At 43.1% G+C, this 24,196-nt stretch overlaps 1 protein-coding gene across 1 annotated transcript in view; it reads left to right on the forward strand.

Annotated features, from left to right (window-relative positions):
• tat (tyrosine aminotransferase) overlaps window positions 1–19,759 on the forward strand; it is a 33,711-nt gene extending 13,952 nt beyond the window's left edge. The window contains exons 8-12 of the mRNA XM_086027243.1: window positions 4,744–4,896; window positions 7,774–7,902; window positions 13,244–13,327; window positions 18,887–18,985; window positions 19,074–19,759. Of these exons, the coding sequence (XP_085883369.1) occupies window positions 4,744–4,896; window positions 7,774–7,902; window positions 13,244–13,327; window positions 18,887–18,985; window positions 19,074–19,214 (606 nt within the window). The 3' untranslated portion in view covers window positions 19,215–19,759. The remainder of the gene's footprint in view (window positions 1–4,743; window positions 4,897–7,773; window positions 7,903–13,243; window positions 13,328–18,886; window positions 18,986–19,073) is intronic.
• The last annotated feature ends 4,437 nt before the right edge of the window (window positions 19,760–24,196 follow it).

The raw sequence follows: 24,196 nt of genomic DNA on the forward strand, positions 1-24,196 counted from the left end.
GCACGGTTTCTGCTTCTGGACAGGCTGTACGTTTCCCTCTTCAACCAAATACCCACATGGGGGCAATAGGTCCCGATGTAAAGTTCTCATGGGACCTTCCCCAGTTTTGGGTTTGACCGTGTAAACTGGAAGAGTGCCTGCTCTCTTCACCACCACATGCACAATTGATTCCCATTTATCTGAAATCTTGTGCTTGCCTCAAATGCGAACATCCCTGACTAGCACTCGATCCCCTGCCTGTAAATCAGAAGCAGTTACACGTCTGTCAAATTTTGTTTTGTTCTTTTCAGCTATCTTTGCTGCATTGCCTAAAGCTATTTTGTAGCTCTCTTTGAGATGTGATTTGAGGTTTTGCACATACTCTTGAGTGTGATGAGTGGTTGAGCCCCTGGACTGGCAACCCAAATGCCAGGTCGACTGGTAGGCGAGGCTGGCGCCCGAATATGAGTTCATATGGGGTGAAGCCAGTCACTTCATTCCTGGTGCAATTGTAGGCGTGGACCAGGGGTCTTACATGCTCACGCCAACAAGATGTTTTGCTATCTTGGAGAGTGCCCAGCATGTCGAGCAGGGTGCGATTCGATCGTTCAACAGGTTTGCCCCTCGGGTGGTATGGGGTTGTCGTGACCTTGTGGATACCTGCTACCTGACAGAGCTCTTTAATGGTACGAGATTTGAAATCTGGCCCTTGGTCTCTATGTAACATTTCTGGGATCCCATAGTGTACGATCAAATTTTCCCACAGACACTTTGCCACTGTGCGGGTCTTTTAGTTGGATGTGCGAATGGCAACTGCAAATTTCATAAAGTGGTCTGTGATTACAAGTATATTTTTCGTCCCACTTTTATCAGAATTAAGTGAAAGGAAATCCATACAAAGTAGTTTAAGGGGTGATATAATGGGATCTGTTTGAAGTAACTCAACGTGTGAACGCCAAGTATCATAGTCTGTTTCATTATTAGGTCTAGGGATCTTTCCAGAGAAAAGCTGTATTTTCACTGGTGATTGCATTTGAGAGAGAACATCCTGACTCCGAACAATGTGCTTAACCACAACTTTTTGGATTTCAGGTGGGTTCAAGTCACTTACTCAAAGGGATGGTGCAAAAAAAGAAGGAGAAAAAAACGGTCTCCGATATACATTAACTCCTGTCCAACCAGCGTTTGGACTAACTTCGGCTCAGAACAGTATCCGCTAACAATAAGTAATAGTAAGAAGGTTCAACTATATTTTAGTATACAAATGACTCCAAAACCTTTGCTCGTCTTGCTTGCTACTTCACCTCCACGTAACTGCGTCATACAATTCCGTGAGAGAGGAAGCAGTTGGGCAAGAGCCCGCTTAATCTGACCTCTCAACCCATAGGCTGGAACGTGACCTACAGTGCTTCTGATTGGTTGCAAGAAAAACGATGCCTTCAAGTGCACTCCTGACAATTATATTTTACAAAACAACTACAAATAATATAATTATCTTTGTCTTATTCTGTATGTTTCAAATGTCGATTTATTTCTTGGTTAACAATGATTTGTATCTAGGTTACAACTGGTCTACGGTGTGACATGACCTTAAAAAGGCCGTTCATGCTTCAAAATCCTCCACTTTGTTGAATTAAGGCAATTCTGGAACAAAGAGTGGGTCAAAATTGTATTCACAGAGATGTGAAAGACTCATTTCCAATTCTAGAAAATGCTTGATTTTAGTTGTTGCTGCAGAGGGTGGTCCTACCAGTTGTTAGGTCAAGGGCCAGAAAGCCTTGAGTATTTTTTTCCACCCCTAATCAATAAAATCGCCATTCAAAAACAGCATTTTATGTTTACTTGGGGTAAAACGGTGGATGACTGATTAACGCATCCGTCACATGGTCGTGGGTTCAAATCTGGACTCTGGCCTTGCTGTGTATGACCTCTGATTGGCTGGTGCCAGAGCTGGTTGTACCCCGCCTCGTGCCCAAAGTCAGATGGGATTGGCTTCAGCACACCAGTAATGAGAATAATTGGTGCAGAGTGACAGGATGGTCAATGTATGTTTACTTGGGTTATCTTGGTCTGATAATTACATTTGTTTGATGATCTTCAACATTAAAATGGGGAAACTATGCAACAAAATAAGAATTTGAGAAGAGGGCAAATACTTTTTCACAGCATTGTACATCAGACTGTGAGTAGATTTTCACAGAGAAGGATCTTACAATTATAATAAATTGAAATAAATTATGTAGCTGTTTTAGTATGACTTTACTCATACAAAGCAGAACTCTTTATAAACTAAAAGGAACTATCTGTTAAACACAATTTACATGCTGGTAAACATTAAATGAATGCTTCTGTTCAGTGTAATTGTGGCACTTGACTCACCCCCTCAAAAAAGAGACATCTGTAATATTTTCTAGTCAACCAGTTTCTCCTAGTGGCAATTTTATTTGACTGGTAAAAATTAATGTCAGGGTTCCATGTTAGCCATGAAAAATGAACAACTTAGAATCTTAAATGAATATTTCTTATCAAATGAACAGTTTCTATTCAATGGCATTTGGTTAGTTAAACAAAAATACCAGATAAATGTTCTTTCAAGACAGACATTAAGGCGTGTGTGAATAATGAAAATCCGTGCATTAAATAAAAGGAGCTACCAAGAACCTTTTCACCAATTGCACTTTAATTTCTCATCCACAGCACAAATCTGTTGCTTGCGTTAGTTCTCTGTCTTGCATGTTTCTTGTGTTGAGGAGGAATTAGTGGGAGTGGAAAGGTTGGGGTTGTTGGGTACATTCACAAAACCTCCCCACACAGCCCACATGTAAACATTCCCCATTTTACTGCAGCAGAGTGACTGTGCATTTTTTGGCTACATATGTTTGCAATCAAAACAGATGGATGCACGGAAGACACTGTTAACGAAATTGGGGGTGGGGTGAGGTTGTTTTTTTTTTAATCATTAAGCGGACACTGTCAATGAACATCACAAGGTTATATTATATATTATATATATATTCATGTGCTCTCATTTTGAATATGAAAAAATAAATAAATAACACAAAGGTTTATTTGATTAAATTCATACTTTATTTCAAAGTGGTGGTGGTGGTGGTGTGTTCAAGTTAAAACTTCTTAAATGGCTTTTAACAGGTATGTACCGATTAGGTTTTTTTTGGGGGGGGGGGTTTGGCCAATAGGACATGGGGTAGTTCCCTGTGCCTGTGTCAAGAATATTGTATAGCTTTAATGAGAACCAGCTTTCTTGTATGTGAAACCCACACTATACATTTTTCTTCACTTCAACAATAAATGGCATCAAACATAAAAGGAGATTTTCTGCTATATTGTAATTGCAAATTTCAAATCCCCCAAAATACTTAACGAAAAAAAAACTCATCAGCCTTTAAAACAGCATAATAACAGCAAGACAAATAATAATTAAAAAAAAAAAAAGGGTGTGTAAATGATGCTATAATTCTTTACCCTTGGGGTATTTTAACTAAGTAGAGTAAATGTTAAGTCAACTGGGAACAGTTTTAAATTTTAGAGATTTTACATCTATTTTTAAATTCATTACAGTTCCTGAAATGTCTGTAACAGGGGCGTACTGGCCATTGGGAATTTCGTGAAAATGTGTGGATTTTTTTTTAACAGCCGGACAATTTACGGGCCAATCGAACCGCAGGCAAGGCCAAATTTTAGTCCAAGTACGTGCCTGGACTGTAAATACAATGTACCAACTGCCAACATAATTAAGCTTTGTGGTTCATAAAATCGGCGGCACGGTGGTCGACTGGTTAGCATGCTTGCCTCACAGTTCAGAGGTCATGGGTTTGATCCCGGCCCCGGCCTCCCTGTGTGGAGTTTGCATGTTCTCCCCGTGCCTGCGTGGGTTTTCTCCGGGTACTCCGGTTTCCTCCCACATTCCAAAAACATGCATGGTAAGTTGATTGGACTCTCTAAATTGCACCTAGGTGTGATTGTGAGTGCGGATGTTTGTCTCTGTGTGCCCTGCAATTGGCTGGCAACCAATTCGGGGTGTCCACTGCCTGCTGCCCGAAGTCAGCTGGGATAGGCTCCAGCACACCCCCCGACCATTGTGAGGATAAGCGGTATCGATAATGGATGGATGGTTCATAAAATCCATCCATCCATTATCTGTACCGCTTCTCCTCACAAGGGTCGCGGGGCGTGCTGGAGCCTATCCCAGCTGTCTTTGGGCAGTAGGCGGGGGACACCCTGAATTGGTTGCCAGCCAATCGCAGGGCACACAGAGACAAACATCCGCACTCACAATCACACCTAGGGGCAATTTAGACAGTCCAATCAACTTACCATGCATGTTTTTGGAATGTGGGAGGAAACCGGAGTACCCGGAGGAAACCCACGCAGGCACGGGGAGAACATGCAAACTCCACACAGGGAGGCCGGAGCCGGGATCGAACCCACGACCTCTGAACTGTGAGGCGGACGTGCTAACCAGTCGACCACCGTGCCGCCCGGTTCATAAAATCTTACATGCAAAAGATTTACTGAACATTTTGTCTTTCAGTCTTTAATCAGGTAAAAAAAAAGCAAACTTCATGCAAAATACAAAACTGAATTAATATTGAATGTTTTTGTTTGTCTGCGATTGGCTGGCAACCAATTCAGGGTGTCCCCCGCCCACTGCCCGAAGACAGCTGGGATAGGCTCCAGCACGCCCTTGTGAGGATAAGCGGTATAGATAATGGATGGATTGATGTTTTTGTTTGTTTTTCTCAGGTTTTCCCAGGTTGTGACTGCCCCTCATTGGCATCTCTCAGCAGTGATGTACCAATCATTTCCTGTGGCGGCCTTGCTAAGCGCTGGCTAGTGCCTGGTTGGAGGATGGGATGGATCCTCATCCATGACAGGAACAACATCTTTGGATCTGAGGTTAGTTATACAATAACTTATATAACTGTCACTGGTGAGTGTTTTTTTCTCCCAAACAGTCTATTTCCTTTATTTTGTAGCATTTCCCTTGGCTGCACTGCTTCCAGTAAATGTGTATGGATGTTAGATTATTAATTTTTTGTCTAATCACATTTCACCCTCTATGGGTTGCCATGGGAATCTTCTCTGCCCAGGGCCTACAGAATCAGTAGCACTGGCCAAAGTAACTTAAAATATATTTGCAATGGGCCAGTTTCTTTTTCCAATCAGATTTAAGAAAAAAAACAATCAGATTTCACATTTACCTCAGTGGGCTTTGAAGACATCAGCATTTTTCTACCCTCTGATTGGATGGTCAGAGCAAGCCAGGTTTAACGTGCAAAACAAATCTGTAGCGATCTGCACATATGAAAACATTTAATAATTAGCATCTCTGATGACGTATTCTATTTTTTTTTTACATTTCTGTCGTCTCTTATCATAATTTCTCAAGAATAACATGCTCCCGTGTAAATTACCCCTGAATCCCCCTTCAAAATCTGTTTTCTTATATTTACAGTACTCATGAATATTACACTATCCCGATTTGCTGGTTGTTACATTCTCTGTCAATACCGTCAAGTTTGGACCATAGTACAAGGTGAACTTACCGCTGTATTAAGCTCGTTCAGCTGGTAACTTGCTTCTCTTAGGCTAGGTTAACACTGCAGGCAAATGCGACCCAGATCAGACTTTTTTACCCATGTGCGACCTATATAAGATTTTTTTTTTATTTTTTATGACAGCTCAATACTGATTATTTTCAAATCCAACCTGATTTTTAGGGCTGACAGTCCACACTGTTTTAGCAAGTGTCCAAATGGGATCTGGCCCTGTTCAGACTGTGCCACATTATAGACCCATCTGACAGGTTTCAATGACATCGGAATAGAGGCGGCGTCCAGCTCGTGTAGTCTTTGACGTCACTGCTCCGCACTTCGATTGGCGCCAGGGCTGTGCTGGCCATCGGAATTTGGGGGAAAATGTGTTGTTTTTCCCGAATGGCTAGTCTATTTCCTGGCTGGTCAAACCATGTGCGAATGTGGTTTCAATGGCCTTGTTCAGACTGCCGAATGAGGATAATGAATGATGATAAATGTCTTTATTGTCATTTTAATAAAAACAAAATTGAAGTGATTGTCACAGTGCATGATAAATAATAAAAAACCACAGCATAATAACCCCATAAAACACGGAAATTAACTAATGTGTCCTGAGTTCACTACAGAGATGGCGTTTGCAAAAAAATAAAAAATCTAAATCTGCTCTTGATTTCACCTTTTGGTAACGTCTGCCTGATGGTAGAAGTTCAAACAGGTGATGTCCGGGGTAAGAGGGGACTGATTATTTTTTACTGATAGTAAATAGGTTGAGTGACTTTTGACTTTGATTCATGATGCAAAGGTGCCCTTTGGCATGGAAGTACCTTAGGGTCATAGTAATACATTTATCCTAAGACACAAGTGAGATTACAGTTTATACCTAAAATACACACATTAAAAAAAAAAAATGGCCGCCGACTGTACTTGAGAGGCCCATATCTTTGCTTCTGTTGTAATGATGAGAAATTTGATGTCAGAGTGTACATACTTGGGATAAGGAATCTAATAAAATGGGTTACAAGTACAAAAAGTGTATTTCAATTTGGATTAAAATGTGCAGTTATTTTTTTTTTAAATGTATGCCAAAAATCAGTCTATTTACTTTGTACAACCATGCCGCCATTCGTCCTCCTCCATCCGTCCATCCATTCATCCATCCATCTTCTTCTGCTTATCTCGGGTGGTGTCACCACATTCAAACACAACTTCAGCTGACCAAGGGCTATACAAAAAGAACATTACCTGACTACCCTGAATAAAAAGTAAAGCAGTCACAAAAAAAAAAAAGACTAACATACTAATTTCTCGTTTTCCTTTTCTGTATTGTTTGTAAAGTTTGTCATGGCTTCAAAGAAACTATGACTGTTGGAGTAAATGATGATTTTAAGAGAATCCCAGCATCACTGGTGACAGCTGAGATTGTAATGCATTCCAGAAACTAGTAACTGTGATATTACAAAAATATAATGAGTTAAGCTTTATATTACTCAGTTCCTGCCTAAACATAAGACCGATATAACTGTAACGCATTCCTTATATAACGTGTTACCCCCAACACTGAGTATGGTATGATATGTTTGGACCTATGGGATGGTTTGGCATGGTATGCCATGGCAAGGTATGGTATATGATATATGTAGTGGAGGCTGCACCATACAAATTTATCTTATGATATGATAGATATGAAATGATATGAAATGATATGATAACAAAATATCTAATTTGTAACATTATACATTTCCAATCAGATCGGCATGAATTAGTACACTTTTTTTCACAAGCCCTTGACCAATATAATATATAATATGATACATTTTCTTAATTTCGCTTGTACCCATGTATTATATGACCCCCTGATTTGTGATCATTTGTTTTAGCAAAAAAAAGTGTTATTCTTAAGATGTTACATTAGGTAAATACTGACTCATTGATTTCACTCCAGATGATGTGAGAATGTTGCCTGCTGTTACCTTACTGTTTATTTTTTAATTACAGTATTGATGGTTTGATGGTTTCTATAATTGCAATATGACAGAGGTGATATTTAGATGTGGCAAAGTCAGGCAAGTCGCCGCTGAAGGCCCAGGTAACAAATGCACAGCTTGCCACTGGTCTGTACAGTATACTGTATGTTTTACTTATAATAAATCTTTGTAATGTGAGTTTACGTTGTTTTGTCCATGTATGTAGACTAAAGCAAAAAATGTGCATTGTATACATTGTGTCACATCTGCAGATTCGACATGGCTTTGTCAAGCTTTCTCAACGTATTCTTGGACCCTGCACCATTGTCCAGGGTGCACTGGAGGGCATCTTCAACAACACACGTCTAGGTTTCTATGATGATACCATTCATTTCCTCAAGGTAAACAGAAGGCAGATTTACAACATAGTAACAGTTTAGGACAGTGGAACCTCCAAAGTTGAACACCAAGGTTGTACAATTTGGAATTCAACCAAAATTTTTAGACAAAATGCCTCACAAGAATGTAAACATCAATGTGGTTTGGTGTACAGCATGTCTTAGGACACTTTAGCATGATGAACATCTAAAGTTTGACAAGTGTAATTAGATTTTTCTTTGGGGTTTTGTGTGTGTGTGGTTTGAATGGTGCGTGATAGCAAAGAGGAGACTTTTTGTCAGGAGACTTACATAACATGAGTTTACGTTACGTTACGCTATGTTTTATGTGATGGCAAAGAGGAGACCATAGAACTAGGAATGGACTTGAGATATAGGGCCCAATTTTAGTAGAATTGCAACCATGGTTGCACCAAAATAGGTGCAATTTCATTTTCGTGCCGGAGCATGACTAGTCTACCGTGTTTGGGGCCGTGTTGCGCTTCTGGCCATTCCAGGACACAGAGTTACCTTGCCCCGACTCATCCAACAATTTGCTAACAGAAAGTAGTCTGCGCTCGGCATAAAAACGAGCGCATCGTCATTTTCGTGCTGGGGCAATGGTCTGGTTCAGCGTATTTGTGTATTTGGTAGACACACTATTCCTCACTGGGTTTTCCTGCCTCGCCTCCAAGTGTATTTGTAAATTTGGTCACAAAAATAACCACACAGATCGGGTGTCCTATTGGCCATGTCACATGCACGGCCGACGACATCATCTGCATGAAACGGAGATTTTGGGTTTTTTTTACTCTCCAGTGTCATGCATGGACCCCAGTGAGTCTATTCCGCTATATCAAGCACGGTGTACTCTGGCGTACAGTGCCCGGAACACCCTGATTTTTATGCAAATGACGGATGGTGATAGGATTGGCCAGGAAAACTCTGCTTCTATCCCACAACACCACACAAAAGCGCAAATGCCTCGTTACGCTCAATTCTACCTGTGCAAAGTCCAGCAAAATACCAAAGAAAACTCCACCCATGCACAGTTAGACTGCACCTTGCGTTAGACTTGCGCTCAGCACAAAAATAGGGCCTATTGTCTCCTCGCTTATCAGTAAATATTGCGGATAGTAACTGACCCTCTGCCGTTTTCCTCACAAGCTCAAGCCCAAAGTTAAGGAAGGCAGTGCAGACTCATTTGGTCTCATGCAAATTATCCATACAGTGATTTGTTCGGTGCATGTGTCTCTGTCCTGGACGCACAACATAACATGGCTTTAATAAATATAATACAATAATAAATTGACAATAGTATTAATAAAAAGCGGGAATGGAAATGTGATTCAAAGAGATCTGCATAGGAAACACACTCCATCCCTCCTTGCTTTTGTTGCACATCATCAACAATGAGTGCAAACTTATGACCAAACTTTCATTTCACCTTAACCTTATTCAGGGGACCCCAGAGTAAATTGTCCTGATCCATCTCTACCTTCTGTTGTAACTCCAGCTATCTGCAAGTCTTCCTTTATTAAATCCATAAATCAAATTTTTGGTCAACCTCTTTGCCTCCATTTGTGTGGCTCCATTTCAAGCATCATTCTCCCGATATAGCCAAGTCAAGTCAATTTTATTGGGCAGGTCAAGAACCACATTGCTCATACATTATGAGCTCTATTATCACGACCAGCACAGGTTTGATGCAAGGCACAGTCTAAATATGCACAGGGGTGGGCTTGAATTTGTTATGATATTTTTGCAGATGCATGTAGCTTGAAGAAGTTTAAAAAGGACGTTTTGCGCTGTTATAGGCATCAAGACAGCCAACTTTATTCACTGGCACTTTATTCCTGGGGGTTAACATCAGGTGATGTCGTATATATGCTGTCGGCATGTGAAGCCCTTTGAGACTGTCCTGTGATTAAGGGCTATATAAATAAATTTTACTTGACTTGGCCAAGACAATCGCCTCCTCTCAGTCCCTTTAAAGTTAGTGTGCAAGAGGTGCTCAATCCTTGATATGGCGGAAGGAAAAAAATGATTGGTTAAGGCCATGCAGGAGATCGAAGTGTGCAAAGTACGTTTATAAGGAACTGCAAGTAGACCTCCATGGGAAGATGATGTAAAGTTGGCCAGGGAGATCAGAGATCTGTGGGCCCTTGAAGACTGCCTTCCAACTTGATCTTACGTGTCCGTGTGTGCCTCCCCACCCTCCACAGCTGTGCCACAGCCATGATCTAATATTCAATTAATTGATTTCTTCAGTGATTCCGAGGGTTTGATGCATGATGTTGTCATAAATATGAATGAAGTACGATGACATCCACCACACATGTACGCAAAAGAATCTATATCCCAACACACCTCGATCAAATTCCCAAAATTAGCATTACTCTACCTGCGCCAACACTTAGACGTGGTTCCAGCAGGTGTAAAGTTTAGTCTACTCTCAGCCACTAAATTGTCATGTGTACTGGGCACATGTTAAAGAAAAACACCCTCTGTACGCTGGAACGCTCAGCAAGAAATCTCGAACAGAAATCAGGCTCTGTGGGGTCCACCCATCTGTCTTTAGCCCATTAAAGCCTGAAGCCCCTCATGAGACATCTCTAAAACCTACGGCCGTCTTTGGAGTCAACCTTGAAATTGACATTTTCGCCACCTACAAAATAGTATCTCAGCCCCCGTAGCAAATAGAAACATGATTCCCCCAAAATTTTATAGCTTAGACATGTGGCTTTCACACAGGCGCAAGTTTATTCATTTTTACTGTTTCAATCAAAGACGCAAGTGAAGCACTATTTTTAATTTTAAAAAATCGAGTGGTAATTAGTCACCATGACTAAGTACGTCTCTTACAAAGACGTTGAAATCTTCATTGTCTACGAACATATATCTTAACCATACATCATGTTTGGATGGTTTCACGGCTTTAAAGTCCGCGAGCGTGTCGTCTATATCACTGCCGTGACTTATATCAGAGCTTCTGTGATCAACTGTGCCTCATTAGTCCTCAAAAACATGCTGCATATACTCCGACAACTCACGACATGTCACATGTATATTCTGATGCATTTCATTGGCTAAAAGACAGAGAATTGGATTAAAAAATGAAAATGACGTATACGCTCTCCTGGCTTTAAAGGGAGAAACACGCAACAGGGCTCCCGGCTTTAGTGGTAGAAACGCGGTTACGCGCTCCTGTCGTTAATGGGTTAATCACCCTAACCTTCTGAAAGTCATTCCCAGCTCAAACCCTCTGGCCAATCAGTACAACTCATTTTCTCCTTCCTTTGTGTCCAATCTCTCATACAACTCGTATTTTTTATTTTGACTTTGCTAGCTCCCTCTTCACTTCCCATATGCTTTCCTTGTACTACTGCTCGTTTTCTTTGATTTTCTCACAATGTCATCTCTTCCTCACCACCTCGCCAACCTCTTTCTGTACAGTTTCCTGAGTCTCCATGTTCCAACACCAAGTCTGTTTATCTTCTTTTGTCTGCCCAGATAACCAAACACCATTCTGCTTGTATCCCTAATCATTGCTGCTTTATCAACCTAAACATCAACCAGTTCCTCAAGATAAACCAGAGCTTTTCTCAACTCCTTCTTAAAGTACACACAACACTAATCCTTTCTTAACTGCCATCATCTGATTATTCGCACAACCTTCATTGTCTTCCTTTTTCTTACTTAAATAATAATCTTACACACTGAAATTAGAAACAGTCGGGCTATGCTCTCTGCTGCCACCACCTCAGAGTCTTCGATCATCTTCATAGCATATAATGTAGTCCAACTTTATGTACCAGTCTTGTTTGTCACCCTGTGTTCATCTGTCTTTTGAAAATAAGTGTTTAATACAGCCATTTCCATCCTCTTTGTAAAATCAACCACAATTGACCATTCCTTCTGCCAATGTACTCACTATCTCCCCTCTGGACGTGTCTAAACCGTTAAAGTCTGACCTCTCTAATTTTGTCCCCAAAGCATCTAACCTTGGCTGTCCCTCTGATGATCTCATGTGTAAACATATCCATCCTGGTGACTCCCAGATAAAACCTCAACGTTTTCATTTCTGCCACCTCTAGTTGTGATTCCTGTTGTCTTGTCAGTGCCACTGTCTCAGCCATACATCATGGCCTTACCAATGTCTGATTAGCATTCCCCTTCATCCTAGCAGAGACTCCTCTATCACATACATACACCATCTGACAATGTTTTACACCCGTTCCAACATCTTGATTTTGTTTCTTCACCTGCTCACCTTGCTCACCATTGCTCTGAACTGTTGAACCTAAGTATTGAAGAAGCTCCACCCTCGCTACCCTTTCACCCTGTAGCTTCACTTTTCACCCTCCACTTCTCTTGTTCATGCACATATATTGTATTACTTCAGTTGATCTATATTTCTCTCCTTTCCAGCGCATGCCTCCACCTTGATTAATGTTCCTCCTCATGTTCCATGCTTTCATTGTAAAACATAATGTCATCTGTGAACATTATGGTCCATGGGGATTCCAGTCGAACCTCATCTGTGAGTCTAGTCATCACTATTGAAAAGAGGAAGGGTCTCTGAACTAATCCTCGATGCAGTCCCATCTCTACATTAAAGTCCCCTGCCACACCTACATCACATCTCACCATTGTTCTGCTGCCATCATTCATTTCCTGTACTATTCTAACATAGAACAATAACATGGCAAAGTCGACCACCATCTGTACCGCCAAGTTCCTTTCCTGGATTTCAAATTTACCAATCACTTCTTCATCATCCCTCATTTTTCCTTCAGCAACGTGTCCAATACAATCTGCTTCAAACCATACTCTCTCTCTTTCTGGAATGCTCTGAACTACTTCGCCTAGGTCCTCCCATGATTTCTCTTTCTCTTCTTGTTCACATCCAACCTGTGTGGCATAAGCACTAATTTCATTAGCCATAACGTCCTCGTTTTCAAGTTTCCAGCTCATCAGTTGATTTGACACTTTCTTTACCTCCCTCTATGGCATTCTTAACTAACTTCATATATACAAAGACATTTGAATCTGAACTTTGAATCTGAAATTTATTTGCCACAAGTCAAAACTGTCTGCAAACATTTTTGCAACCTACCAGTGAGATAGCATATTAAAATTAATAAAGACAGTGGTGTAGACAATGGAAAAAAGAGTTGTGTGGTGAGAGATTTTACTCTAGAATAGATAATCAAAATGTTAACTCACCCCTTTGACAGAAAAATTGTTAAGGAATTGCCGAGTATCACAAAAAGAAATCGATTTTAGAGGTTCCACTGTGTCTGGTAACATTGCACTTCATCCCAATGGTGTCATATACAGTATGTATCTTTTTCTTCCATAGTCCAACGCTGAAATTTGTTTTAATGAGCTGTCCACTGTACCTGGATTGAACCCCATCATGCCCTCAGGAGCCATGTACTTGATGGTCAGTATCACAAGTGGGCAGGATTGCTGTGCAAATTAGTGCACTAATTTTCAGTCACTATAACATTCCATTTATTAAGTAAGTACTTTATACTGTGTCAGAGTTCTGCTTTATCAAATAAGTTTGTGTTGTCAGAATTATGGTACATTAACAGTAGGTACTGTGCAAAATCTTAGGTCCAATTACCTCTAGCTTTGTTTTTATGATGACCTTTATTTAACTATCCATCCATCCATTATCGATACCGCCTATCCTCACAAGCGTCTTGGGCGTGCTGGAGCCTATCCCAGCTGTCTTCGGGCAGTAGGCAGGGGACACCCTGAATTGGTTGCCAGCCAATCGCAGGGCACACAGAGACAAACATCTGCACTCACAATCACACCTAGGTGCAATTTAGAGAGTTCAATCAACTTACCATGCATGTTTTTGGAATGTGGGAGGAAACCTGAGTACCCAGAGAAAACCCTTTAATTAACTTATTAATTCATTCATTAATGTATTTATTTATTTATTTATTTATTTATTTATTAATTTTTACAGCAGTCAATATCTTGTAAAAAGAATATTCAATAGAATACAGGAGGTTCACACAAATGAATTCAGAACCAACGTCCATAAAACTTTGTGGACGAATGGCCCACAAATGGTCTATTTAGATTTTACCAACCAATTACAGTATATTTCTATTGGAATCCCCTAACTCCCAGAATCATATTAGCACCCCATGTCCATTAATATGGAAGTAGCCCAGATGGACAAACACACCCAAAGGATAAGCCCACAAAGTTCTATGAATTGTAAAACTGTAGTTCAGCCTTGTTCCCTCCATGAACCATCACCTTACCATGGTGGAGGGGTCTGTGTGTCCCAACGATCCTAGGAGCTAAGTTGTCTGGGGCATTTTGCCCCTGACAGGGTCACCCATGAGAAACTGGTCCTAGGTGAGGGACTAGACAAAGCAAGGCTCGAATACCTCTTATGATGAGTAAAGAATTTGTACGACGTTTTCCCTTGCCTGGACGCAGGTTACCGTGGCCCCACTCTGTAGCCAGGCCTGGAGGAGGGACTCTCTGACAGGCGCCTGGTGGCTGGGCCTGCACCCATGGGGCCTGGCCGAGCTCAGCCCAAGAAGGAAACATGTGTACCCCTTGCCATGGGCTCACCACCTGTGGGAGGGGCCAAACATGTGCCCTGTGAGCTGGGCGGCGGGGACCTTGGGATGAGAGGCTAGCCAACCCCTGCCTTTGCATGGGGGACGGGTCCTGCACTAAACATCAGTTCAGAGTACTGAACCTTTTTGGAGTCCTTGGAGGGTGTACTGGAGAGTGCTTCCCCTGGGGATTCCATCGTTCTGCTGAGGGACTTCAATGCTCTTGTAAGCAATGACAGCGAGACCTGGAAGGGTGTGATTGGGAGGAACGGCCCCCCTATCTGAACCCAAGTGGCGTTGTGTTATTGGATTTCTGTGCTCGGCACGGATTGTCCATAACAAACCATGTTCAAACATAAGGGTGTCCATATGTGCACTTGGCACCAGGAAACCCTAGCTCGCAATTCGATGATCGACTTGATAGTCGTATCATCGAATTTTCGGCCATATGTTTTGGACACTCGGGTGAAGAGAGGGGCGGAGCTGTCAACTGATCATCTGGTGGTGTGTTGGCTCCGATGGTGGGGGATGATGCTGGTCCGACCTGGCAGACCCAAAAGTATTATTAGGGTATGCTGGGAATGTCTGGCAGAATTCCTTGTCAAAAAGAGTTTCAACTAACACCTCCGGCAGAACTTTTCCCATGTCCTGCGGGAGGCAGGGGACATTGAGTCCAAGTGAACCATGTTTCGTGCCTCCATTGTTGAGGCGGCCAATCAGAGCTGTGGCTGTAAGGTGGTCAGTGCCTGTCGTGGCGGCAATCCCCGAACCTGCTGGTGGACACCAGAAGTCAGGAATGCTGTCAACCATTGCATGGACATCGGGAACAGTGCCTCTGGATTGCCAGAGCGGAGTGGTGGTCCCCCTTTTAAAGAAGGGAGATTGGAGTAGTGTGTTCCAACTACAGAGGAATCACACTCCTCAGTCTCCCTGGTAAGGTCTGTTTGGGAGTTCTGGAAAGGAGGGTCCATCTGGAGGTTGAATCTTGGATTCAGAAGGAACAATGTGGTTTTGGTCCTGGCTGTGGAACAGTGGACCAGCTCTACACCCTCAGTAGTGTCCTTGAGGGAGCATGGGAGTTCGCCCAACCAGTCTCCATGTGTTTTGTAGATTTGGAGACAGCGTTCAGCTGTGTCCCTCTGGTTATTCTGTGGAGGGTGCTGTGGGAGTACGGGTTATCGAAGCCCTCTAAATACGGGCTGTTCGGTCCCTGCATCAGAGTTTGGTCTGCATTGTCGGCAGTAAGTCGGATTCGTTTCCAGTGATAGTTGGACACTGCCAAGGCTGTCCTTTGTCACCAATTGTGTTCGTAACTTTTATGGACAGAATTTCTAGGTGCAGCCGAGGACGTTGAGGGGTTCAGGTTTGGTGGCCACAGTATTACATCTCTGCTTTTTGCACATGGTGTGGTACTGTTGGCTTCTTCAAGCCGTGATCTTCAGCTCTCATTGGAGTGGTTCGAGCCGAGTGTGAAGCGGTTGGGATGAAAATCAGCACCTCCAAATCTGAGACCAGGGTCCTTAGTGGGAAACGGATGGAGTGTCCTCTTCAGTGGAGGAGTTCAGGTATATTGGGGTATTGCTCACGAGTGAGGGCGGGACTCAGAGTCAAGCCGCTGCTCCTCCACATTGAGAAAAGCCAGATGAGGTGGCTTGGGGCATCTGTATGGATGCCTTCTGGACGCCTCCCTGGTGAGGTGTCCCTGGCATGTCCCACTGGCAGAAAGCCCCGGAAAGACTCAGCACATGCTGGAGAGAGTATGACTCCATGCTGGCCTGGGAACGCCTTGAGATCCCTGCGGAAGAGTTGGAAGACGTGGCTTGGGAGAGGGAAGTCTGGGCTTCCCTTCTTTAGATGCTGCCACCATGGCCCGAACCCTGATAAACGGTAGATGATGGTGGATGGATAGTTCAGCCTTGTGTGATGTCTGTCGTCTACCTAATGGCCTTCTACTGATCATTACGACATTGCTAAAAAAAAATCTAATGATGGCCTAAGACTTTTGTACAGTACAGTATATATTTCATCAATAGAAACTGTTAAACATACACTAGGGCTGTGCAATTAATCGAAATTCAGTCACAATTTCGATTATTACACTCCACAATTACAAAATTGGCATAATCGTAAAAAAACGATTATTAATACTAATTTTGAGTTGTTTTGAGGCATGCGCACACGAGTTAGTCCGCCGTGCCGCCCTCTCCAAGCTAGCTAGCTAGCTAGCCAGGCAGCCATCCTGCCCACCGCACCCCGCAAGTCACACTGCACACGCTCCTACTCAACGTTTTAACAGCGTAACAGCCCTAAAAATGGCACAATAACAGCCACGGGAATGACTTGTAAACAAGCAAGGCAAGTCGAAATCGCTTATTTGGTTACATTTTGGTTTTGCCGTGGAAGACGGCGAGCAAAGACGAATAAAGTGCAAGTTGTCTCTGCATCCACCGGCAACACAACAAATCTATTCAACCATCGTTTGGTTTACGATGATGTTATGATACACCAAAGCAAGAAAACACAGAGTTAGATTTGGCGTCGTCCGCAACGCAAATCTCAGTCGTATAAACACTGTACGCAGCAACCCCCACCCATCAACATGGAGAGACACAAAAAGATAACAGAATCTATTGCCCGGACAAGGCTTCCAAATGTTTAGGGCACAGACTCCACTTCACAATCGGCACAAGGGATTTATTTTAAATAACATATGTTATGCAAATATTCACTACTTTTATTACCACAAAAATAGAAACCATGCTCAACATCATTACTGTGACTTTAAGTTAAATTTCTTGTGTAGTCTATAATATGAAGTCAAATTGTGTGTGTTCATTTTTGTTTCAAATTGCTTCAAATGCAATTTTCAAACATGTTATTGGTCATTACATTGTAATACAGTTTATATATGGCCTAGTGTAATTTAGAAGTACTGTATTGTAAAGATTACGTACTAGTATGTAACAGTCAACATTTCAATTAGTTTGACCCAATCAGCAGATTAAATTTATAGTTTATCAGAAGCAAATTACTTTAACTTTGTTTACTATGTGTAAATATTACTTTAAAAACAAAAGAAAAAAGGCTCCAGAAAAAGGTCTAAATGTATAAATAGCTTGTCTGTTATTCTGTCAAAATTGCCATTTTACTCCAAGCATTTTTCTACTTTGGCAATTTATAAGTGCATAGCAAGTTAACTTGTTTGTTTATAAAAGGAAAACAATACTTTAATTTATACATTTGAATTTTAATTTTTTTTAAATAATTAATTTAATAAATGTTGTTGGGTCCAAAACGAACTTAAATTATTATAGCGTTTCAAAGAATTTTGTCTTAATATGTTTTACATGTTTAAAACTGTTCTTGTTTTGTAGCAAAAAATAATCGTTTGAATAATCGTGATTTCAATTATTACTAAAATAATCGCGATTAATATGTTTTTTCATAATCGAGCAGCCCTAACATACACCATCATTATGGTCGCTTGCACAATCTGACTTGATCCATAAACTCTGTTAAAAATGTTGTAAGGACCAATCACAACTCACCTCTTTTCTAAAGGTGAGCCATGATAGGTTGTTACCTGAGCAACTGTGATGTCATTTTCAGTCAAAAGAAAGTGGCAAAATGGCCGCCAGCTGCGCTGGAGAAAAAACATGTGGATTTTACTACATAACTCATACTCCCCAATCTTAATATTAATCAGAATTCCATATTTGGACTAGTGGGAATACATAGAACATAATATTGGAAAGAAAATGTTTGGGTTGACTTCCACTTTAAGTATGACACTATACCGTTCCACATCATTGCAAACTACAACCACAAAAATAAACAAACAAACAATAAATTACTAACATTAATATCTCTGTAAAGGGAGATGCTTTGATACAGCTCTTGTATTGGATCTCATTAGATATAACCATCCATTTGCTGTACCACGTATCCTGCTCAGGGTCATGGGTGAGCTGGCCCCAATCCCATTTGACTTTAGGAAAAAGGCGGACCACACCCTGGTTTGGCCGCCATTCAGTCACAGGGCACATATAGAGACAGTTCACTCTCACGTTCGCACCCTCACTGAGTTAGAACTGAACCCACACTGACAGCACCAAAGGCAGAGGTGAATTTACCACTACAACAAGAGTGACTTTTATACATACTAATTAGCAAATTCTTATTTTTTAAATGCCAAGTCCATGTCTGATAACTAACAATAGGTTTGTGTAGTGTTTCACACTATAGACTGTATGTGTCCAGTTTCCATGACCAGTTATTTTGGTGTGAAATTTGAGGGTGTGTCCCGATGTTCGTTTGCCATTTTGTGAATAGACATTAAAATGATTAAATTTAACGATCTCCCCTAATCTGACAGATCTCTAGAATATAATTTTTGTGTCTTTTTTCAGATTGGAATCGACATAGAGCGCTTCCCAGATTTTCAGAATGATGTTGACTTTACTGAACGGCTGGTGACCGAGCAGTCAGTTTTCTGTCTGCCTGCCACAGTAAGTTGCCATGCACCTTCAACACTTTTGTCAGAGAAATACCACAAAGCCAGCTGCAGTGTGACATCCATAGCCTCTCCTCTCACAGGTTTTTGAGTATCCCAACTTCTTCCGCATTGTGGTGACAGTTCCAGAGCAGATGATGGTGGAAGCGTGTGGTCGAATCAGGGAGTTTTGCCAGCATCACTATTGGCCAGGCAGTCATGACACTAACTACCTGCATCAGTGATGCAGAAGAGTCCAACTAATGTGATGGCATGAAAATTTAAATCCATCGCACATACAGTACTGTGCAGGAACCTACATTAAGACCAATTTTACGTTCTTACCTAAAATGCACAAATCGAGTGGTTTGCTGTCATCACATTTTCAATGGTCCTCTAATTTGTCTTCTGAATGGTCTTTTATTTATATTATGTATGCACCTGATGTTAACCTCTTGTTTGCGGTTTATTCATCTAATTGTTAGTTATACTTTCTAAAGCCAGCTAGTCTTTAAATGTCAATTTAAGGATTGCAGACCATGCACATGGCAGTGTTTAAAGGGGGTTTCTTATGATTGTTCTATGCATTGTGCTTTACATTGATTCTGTACAGTATTGAAAAATGTCTTGTTTGTCCCCTTACACTTTATGATAGAAAACCTCTGTAAAGATTTTATGGGAATGGGCGCCACTATTTTGGGCCCCATGAAGTGATATCATTAACAGTCACAAATGGTCAATAAAATCTTCCAGGATCCTTGCCAGTCTTGGGCCCTAAGGATCGTCATCACTTTTGTACCTCTCTGTGTATGGGCATACAGTTGCTTCATTTTTATATTTTGCATTAATCATGACATATAAATACATTTATAATATCGGCCAGAATGTTATTAGTTGTAATTCCTGTCATTGGTGTGTTAGCTGACTTGACTGGTGTTCCTGGATAAATGGGCATGCGGTCAGGGTAGGCCAGTAAAGCAGTGCCATCCCCTGCTAGCCAGCTCTGCATGTGAAGAAAGAGGGAAAAAAAACAATGATCACATTAAATTATGTTCCATTTTAATTAATTTATCTGTGCTGTACATTGATGTTCTTTTCAATCTAGTAATTATCAATGATTTCATCATTCAAATATCTGAATTTGTCTTTCGTGTTCAAATGAGGGCAAGAAGTGGAGGGCATTAAATGAGGAGCTGCCAGTGACCCCGTACACATTAAAGCCTCTATCCCACTGAGCAGCAAACATTTGCGACTGTTGGCGAAGGGAGCAAAATGTGCGTTCACGTCAAAGTTCGTACTTGTGAGTTCCTTTCTTGTCGCAAGGGAATTTTGAATTGAACATGTTCAAAAGAGCTAATGGAAGCACGTTTAAAATGATAGATGGACCGGTGGATAGGCGATCACTATTTGATCTGGCTTGGCAAAAAGGCGGATAGACAGACGGCGGAAGGATACCCAGGCTGCAGACAGATAGTGATAAACGAACCGGAAAATTTTAGTAAATCAAGAAACAAATGATGAAAAAAAACAACAAAAACACTAACACACCGCTAGTACTTTGTTGCACCACCTCTGGCTTGTATAAGAGCTGGCGGTCTCAAAAGAATAAGAATAAGAATAAGAATAAGAATGCCTTTATTGATCCCACAGTGGGGAAATTTTCATTGTTACAGTAGCAAAGATATAGGTCACACAGGGGCGGCGGCATAATGTGGCCATTAATGTATAACATTGACGGCAAACATTTAGAATCAAACCTATGTAGATATACGCAGTAACATGTGTATATACACATGTGTATACACACCAACCTACATCTACATAAAAAATATGAGGAACACTCATTTCGGCCTGTACATAGTACAGAGGAAAAAATACTCTAAGTGACAGTGCTGCAGTGCTGTAGTGAAATGTAAGGAACAGCATTGGATAAAAATAAAACTAGACTAACAGTAGTGGGGAATGTTGAGTATTGCACGGTATTACAGTAGTGGGGAATATTGGGTATTGGACGATACGAGCTCAGGTGCAGGACTGCACAATTGCACTAATGACCGCCAGTTTGTAGAGACTACACAATGTTCTTGTTAAAGAGTCTGACAGCAGCAGGCAAGAAGGAACGGCGGAATCTCTCCTTTGCACAGCGAGGGTGTAACAGTCTGTCACTGAAGGTGCTGTGGAGTGCTGTTAGGGTGCCCTGGAGGGGGTGGTCCGGGTTGCCCAGCATTGATGACAGCTTGGCCAACATCCTCCTGTCCCCCACCGAGTCCACAGAGTCCAGGGAGCAGCCCAGGACAGAGCCGGCCCTCTTGACCAGTTTGTCCAGCCGCTTCTTGTCCCGGGCCGAGACGCCGCCTGCCCAGGTGACCACTCCCTGGAAGATGACCGATGCAACCACCGAGTCATAAAAGTTCCTGAGGAGTGTCCCCTGAACCCCAAAAGACCTCAGTCTCCTGAGTAGGAAGAGTCTGCTCTGACTTCCCCGCATTGATCAGGAGGCGGTTCTGCTGGCACCAGTCCACAAAACCCTGAGTAAGTTCTCTGTACTCCCGATCATCTCCGCCTGTGATGAGGCCGACAATCGCAGAGTCGTCAGAGAACTTCTGCATGTGACAGGTAGGGGTGTTGTAGTTGAAGTCCGAGGTGTAGAGGGTGAACAGGAAGGGAGCCAAGACAGTTCCCTGTGGGGCCCCCGTGCTGCAGAGGAGCACGTCAGACACACAGTCCTGTGTCCTCACATACTGTGGCCGGTTTGTGAGGTAGTCCTGGATCCATGTGGTGAGGTGGTGCGCCACCCCCGCCCGCTCCAGCTTGTCTCCCAGTAGGGTGGGCTGGATGGTGTTGAAAGCACTGGAGAAATCAAAGAACATGATCCTCACAGTGCTCCCCGCCTTCTCCAGGTGGGAGAGTGAAGTGTGGAGGAGGTAGATGATGGCATCATCCACACTGATGCCAGGCTGGTATGCGAACTGGAGTGGGTCCATTGAGGAGCTCACCAGGGGGCGCAGGTGGACAAGGACCAGTCTCTCCAGGGTCTTCATCAGGTGAGACGTCAGCGCCACCGGTCTGAAGCTGTTGAGCTCCTTCGGGTGGGGGGTCTTTGGCACCGGGACCAGGCAGGATGTTTTCCATAGCTGGGGGACCCTGCCCAGCTTCAGGCTCAGGTTGAACATGTGCTGGACAATTCCACACAGCTGGTCTGCGCAGGATTTGAGGAGCTGGGGGCTGATGCCATCTGGACCCGCTGCCTTCCTCGCCTTCATCTTCTTCAGCTGGTTCCTCACCTGAGATGTTGTGAAGGCCAAGGCTGGACAGGAAGGAGTGGTGGCTATCTGGTGTAGCTGGGAGCTGGAGACTTTGGAGAAAAGAGGGGAGGGGGTGACACGCCCAGCAGGAGGAGTAGGTGGAGACTGCAGCAGGAGAGACGGAGTGGAGGCAGGCATCTGATCGAACCTATTGAAAAAGAGATTTAGCTCATTTGCCCACTGCAGGTCCCCCCCAGTCCGGGTCTTGGGTTGTCCGTGGCCTGAGATGGTCTTCAGGCCCCCCCAGACTCCCCTGGCGTTATTCTGCAGCAGCTGCTCCTCCATCCTCTTCCTGTAGGACCTTTTCCCCTCTCTGATCCTCTTCCTCAGCTGGCGCTGCACAGTCCTCCGCTCCTCTATGTTGCCTGACGCAAAAGCCCTCCTCTTCTCCTTCAGGAGAGCTTTTATGTCTGGTGTGATCCAGGGTTTGTTGTTGGAGAAACACCTTACTGTCCTGGTGGGTATGGTGTTCTCCATGCAGAAATTTATATAGTCTGTAACAGTGTCCGTTAGACTACTAATGTCTTCCCCGTGAGCATCGCTGAATACTTCCCACACAGTTGTGCTGAAGCAGTCCTTTAAGGCCTCCTCGGCCTCTCCAGACCATCTCTGAACCGTGCGGGTCACAGCTGGCTGCCTGCGGACCAGAGGTTTGTACACAGACTGGAGAGCCACCAGGTTGTGATCAGCTTTGCCCAGCGGGGGGAGGGGCAGTGATGTGTATGCCTCCTTGGCGTTGGCATAGAAAAGGTCCAGTGTTTTATTGTCTCTGGTGTGGCAGGTGACATACTGTGTGAATGAAGGCAGAGAGGAGGAAGGGGAGGCATGATTGAAGTCACCAGAGATGAGTACCAGGGCATTTGGGTGCTGTGTTTGTAGCCTGCTCACTGCTGCAGTCAAGACATCACAGGCTGTGTCGCTGCTGGCAGCTGGTGGGACGTAGACGGTCACCGCGATCACGTGACTAAACTCTCGCGGGATGTAGAATGGCCTCATGCCAACAGCTAGCAGCTCAATATCCCTGCTGCAAAGCTGCTCCTTAATCGTGATGTGTCCAGGATTACACCATCTATCGTTCACAAACACAGCCAGCCCTCCTCCTTTCCTCTTTCCACTCTCCAGCGTCCTGTCCGCGCGTATGATTTGGAAGCCGTCCAATTCTACGACCGCGTTCGGTGTTAGCGTTGTTAGCCACGACTCCGTGAATAGCATCAGGCTAGCCTCCCGGAAGTCCCTCTCGTGCCGGGTAAGCGCCGCTAGCTCGTCCATCTTGTTGGGGAGCGATCTAACATTCCCCATGATAACAGACGGGAGGACGGGATGGTATCGTCTCCTCCTTTCCCTGCGTTTAACCCCCGCACGAGATCCCCGTCTCTTCCTCCTCAGCTCACGGGGGATATCGGGTCTCGCCCCGGGAGCCGGCGCATGGTTAGCACGGAGTGCTAACAGCTGATTCCGGCTGTAAACAATGGGGGCTCGGCTCCGAGCCAAGTCGCCGGACACGATCGCGCAAAAAATAGCCATCAGCAGCAGCAAGAATACCGCAGTTTGGGTGTCCATTGCTACGCAAGTTATGACTATCAATTATACGAAAAAGGTATGAGGTAGAGTAATATTAAAGAACAAAAACACACGAAAAGGCTCACCGATGAGCCGGAGCTACTGTAGCGGGTGTCCCCCGCCTACTGCCCAAAGACAGCTGGGATAGGCTCCAGCACGTCCCGCGACCCTTGTGAGGATAAGTGGTATAGATAATGGATGGATGGCATATATAAACTGTATTACAATATAATGACCAATAATATGTTTGCAAATATTGATTTGATATTGATTTATAAATACTTTATAAAGTTTTACCCACCTGAAATCAGGTTAAAGTGTTTAGACAAAAGGGGCCAGCGACACTTGTTGACTGTTGTTCG

The sequence above is a fragment of the Filicampus tigris genome, chromosome 4 (assembly GCF_054856515.1).
Source record: "Filicampus tigris isolate MCC_2025a chromosome 4, RoL_Ftig_1.0, whole genome shotgun sequence".
In the NCBI taxonomy this organism is placed as follows: Eukaryota; Metazoa; Chordata; class Actinopteri; order Syngnathiformes; family Syngnathidae; genus Filicampus; species Filicampus tigris.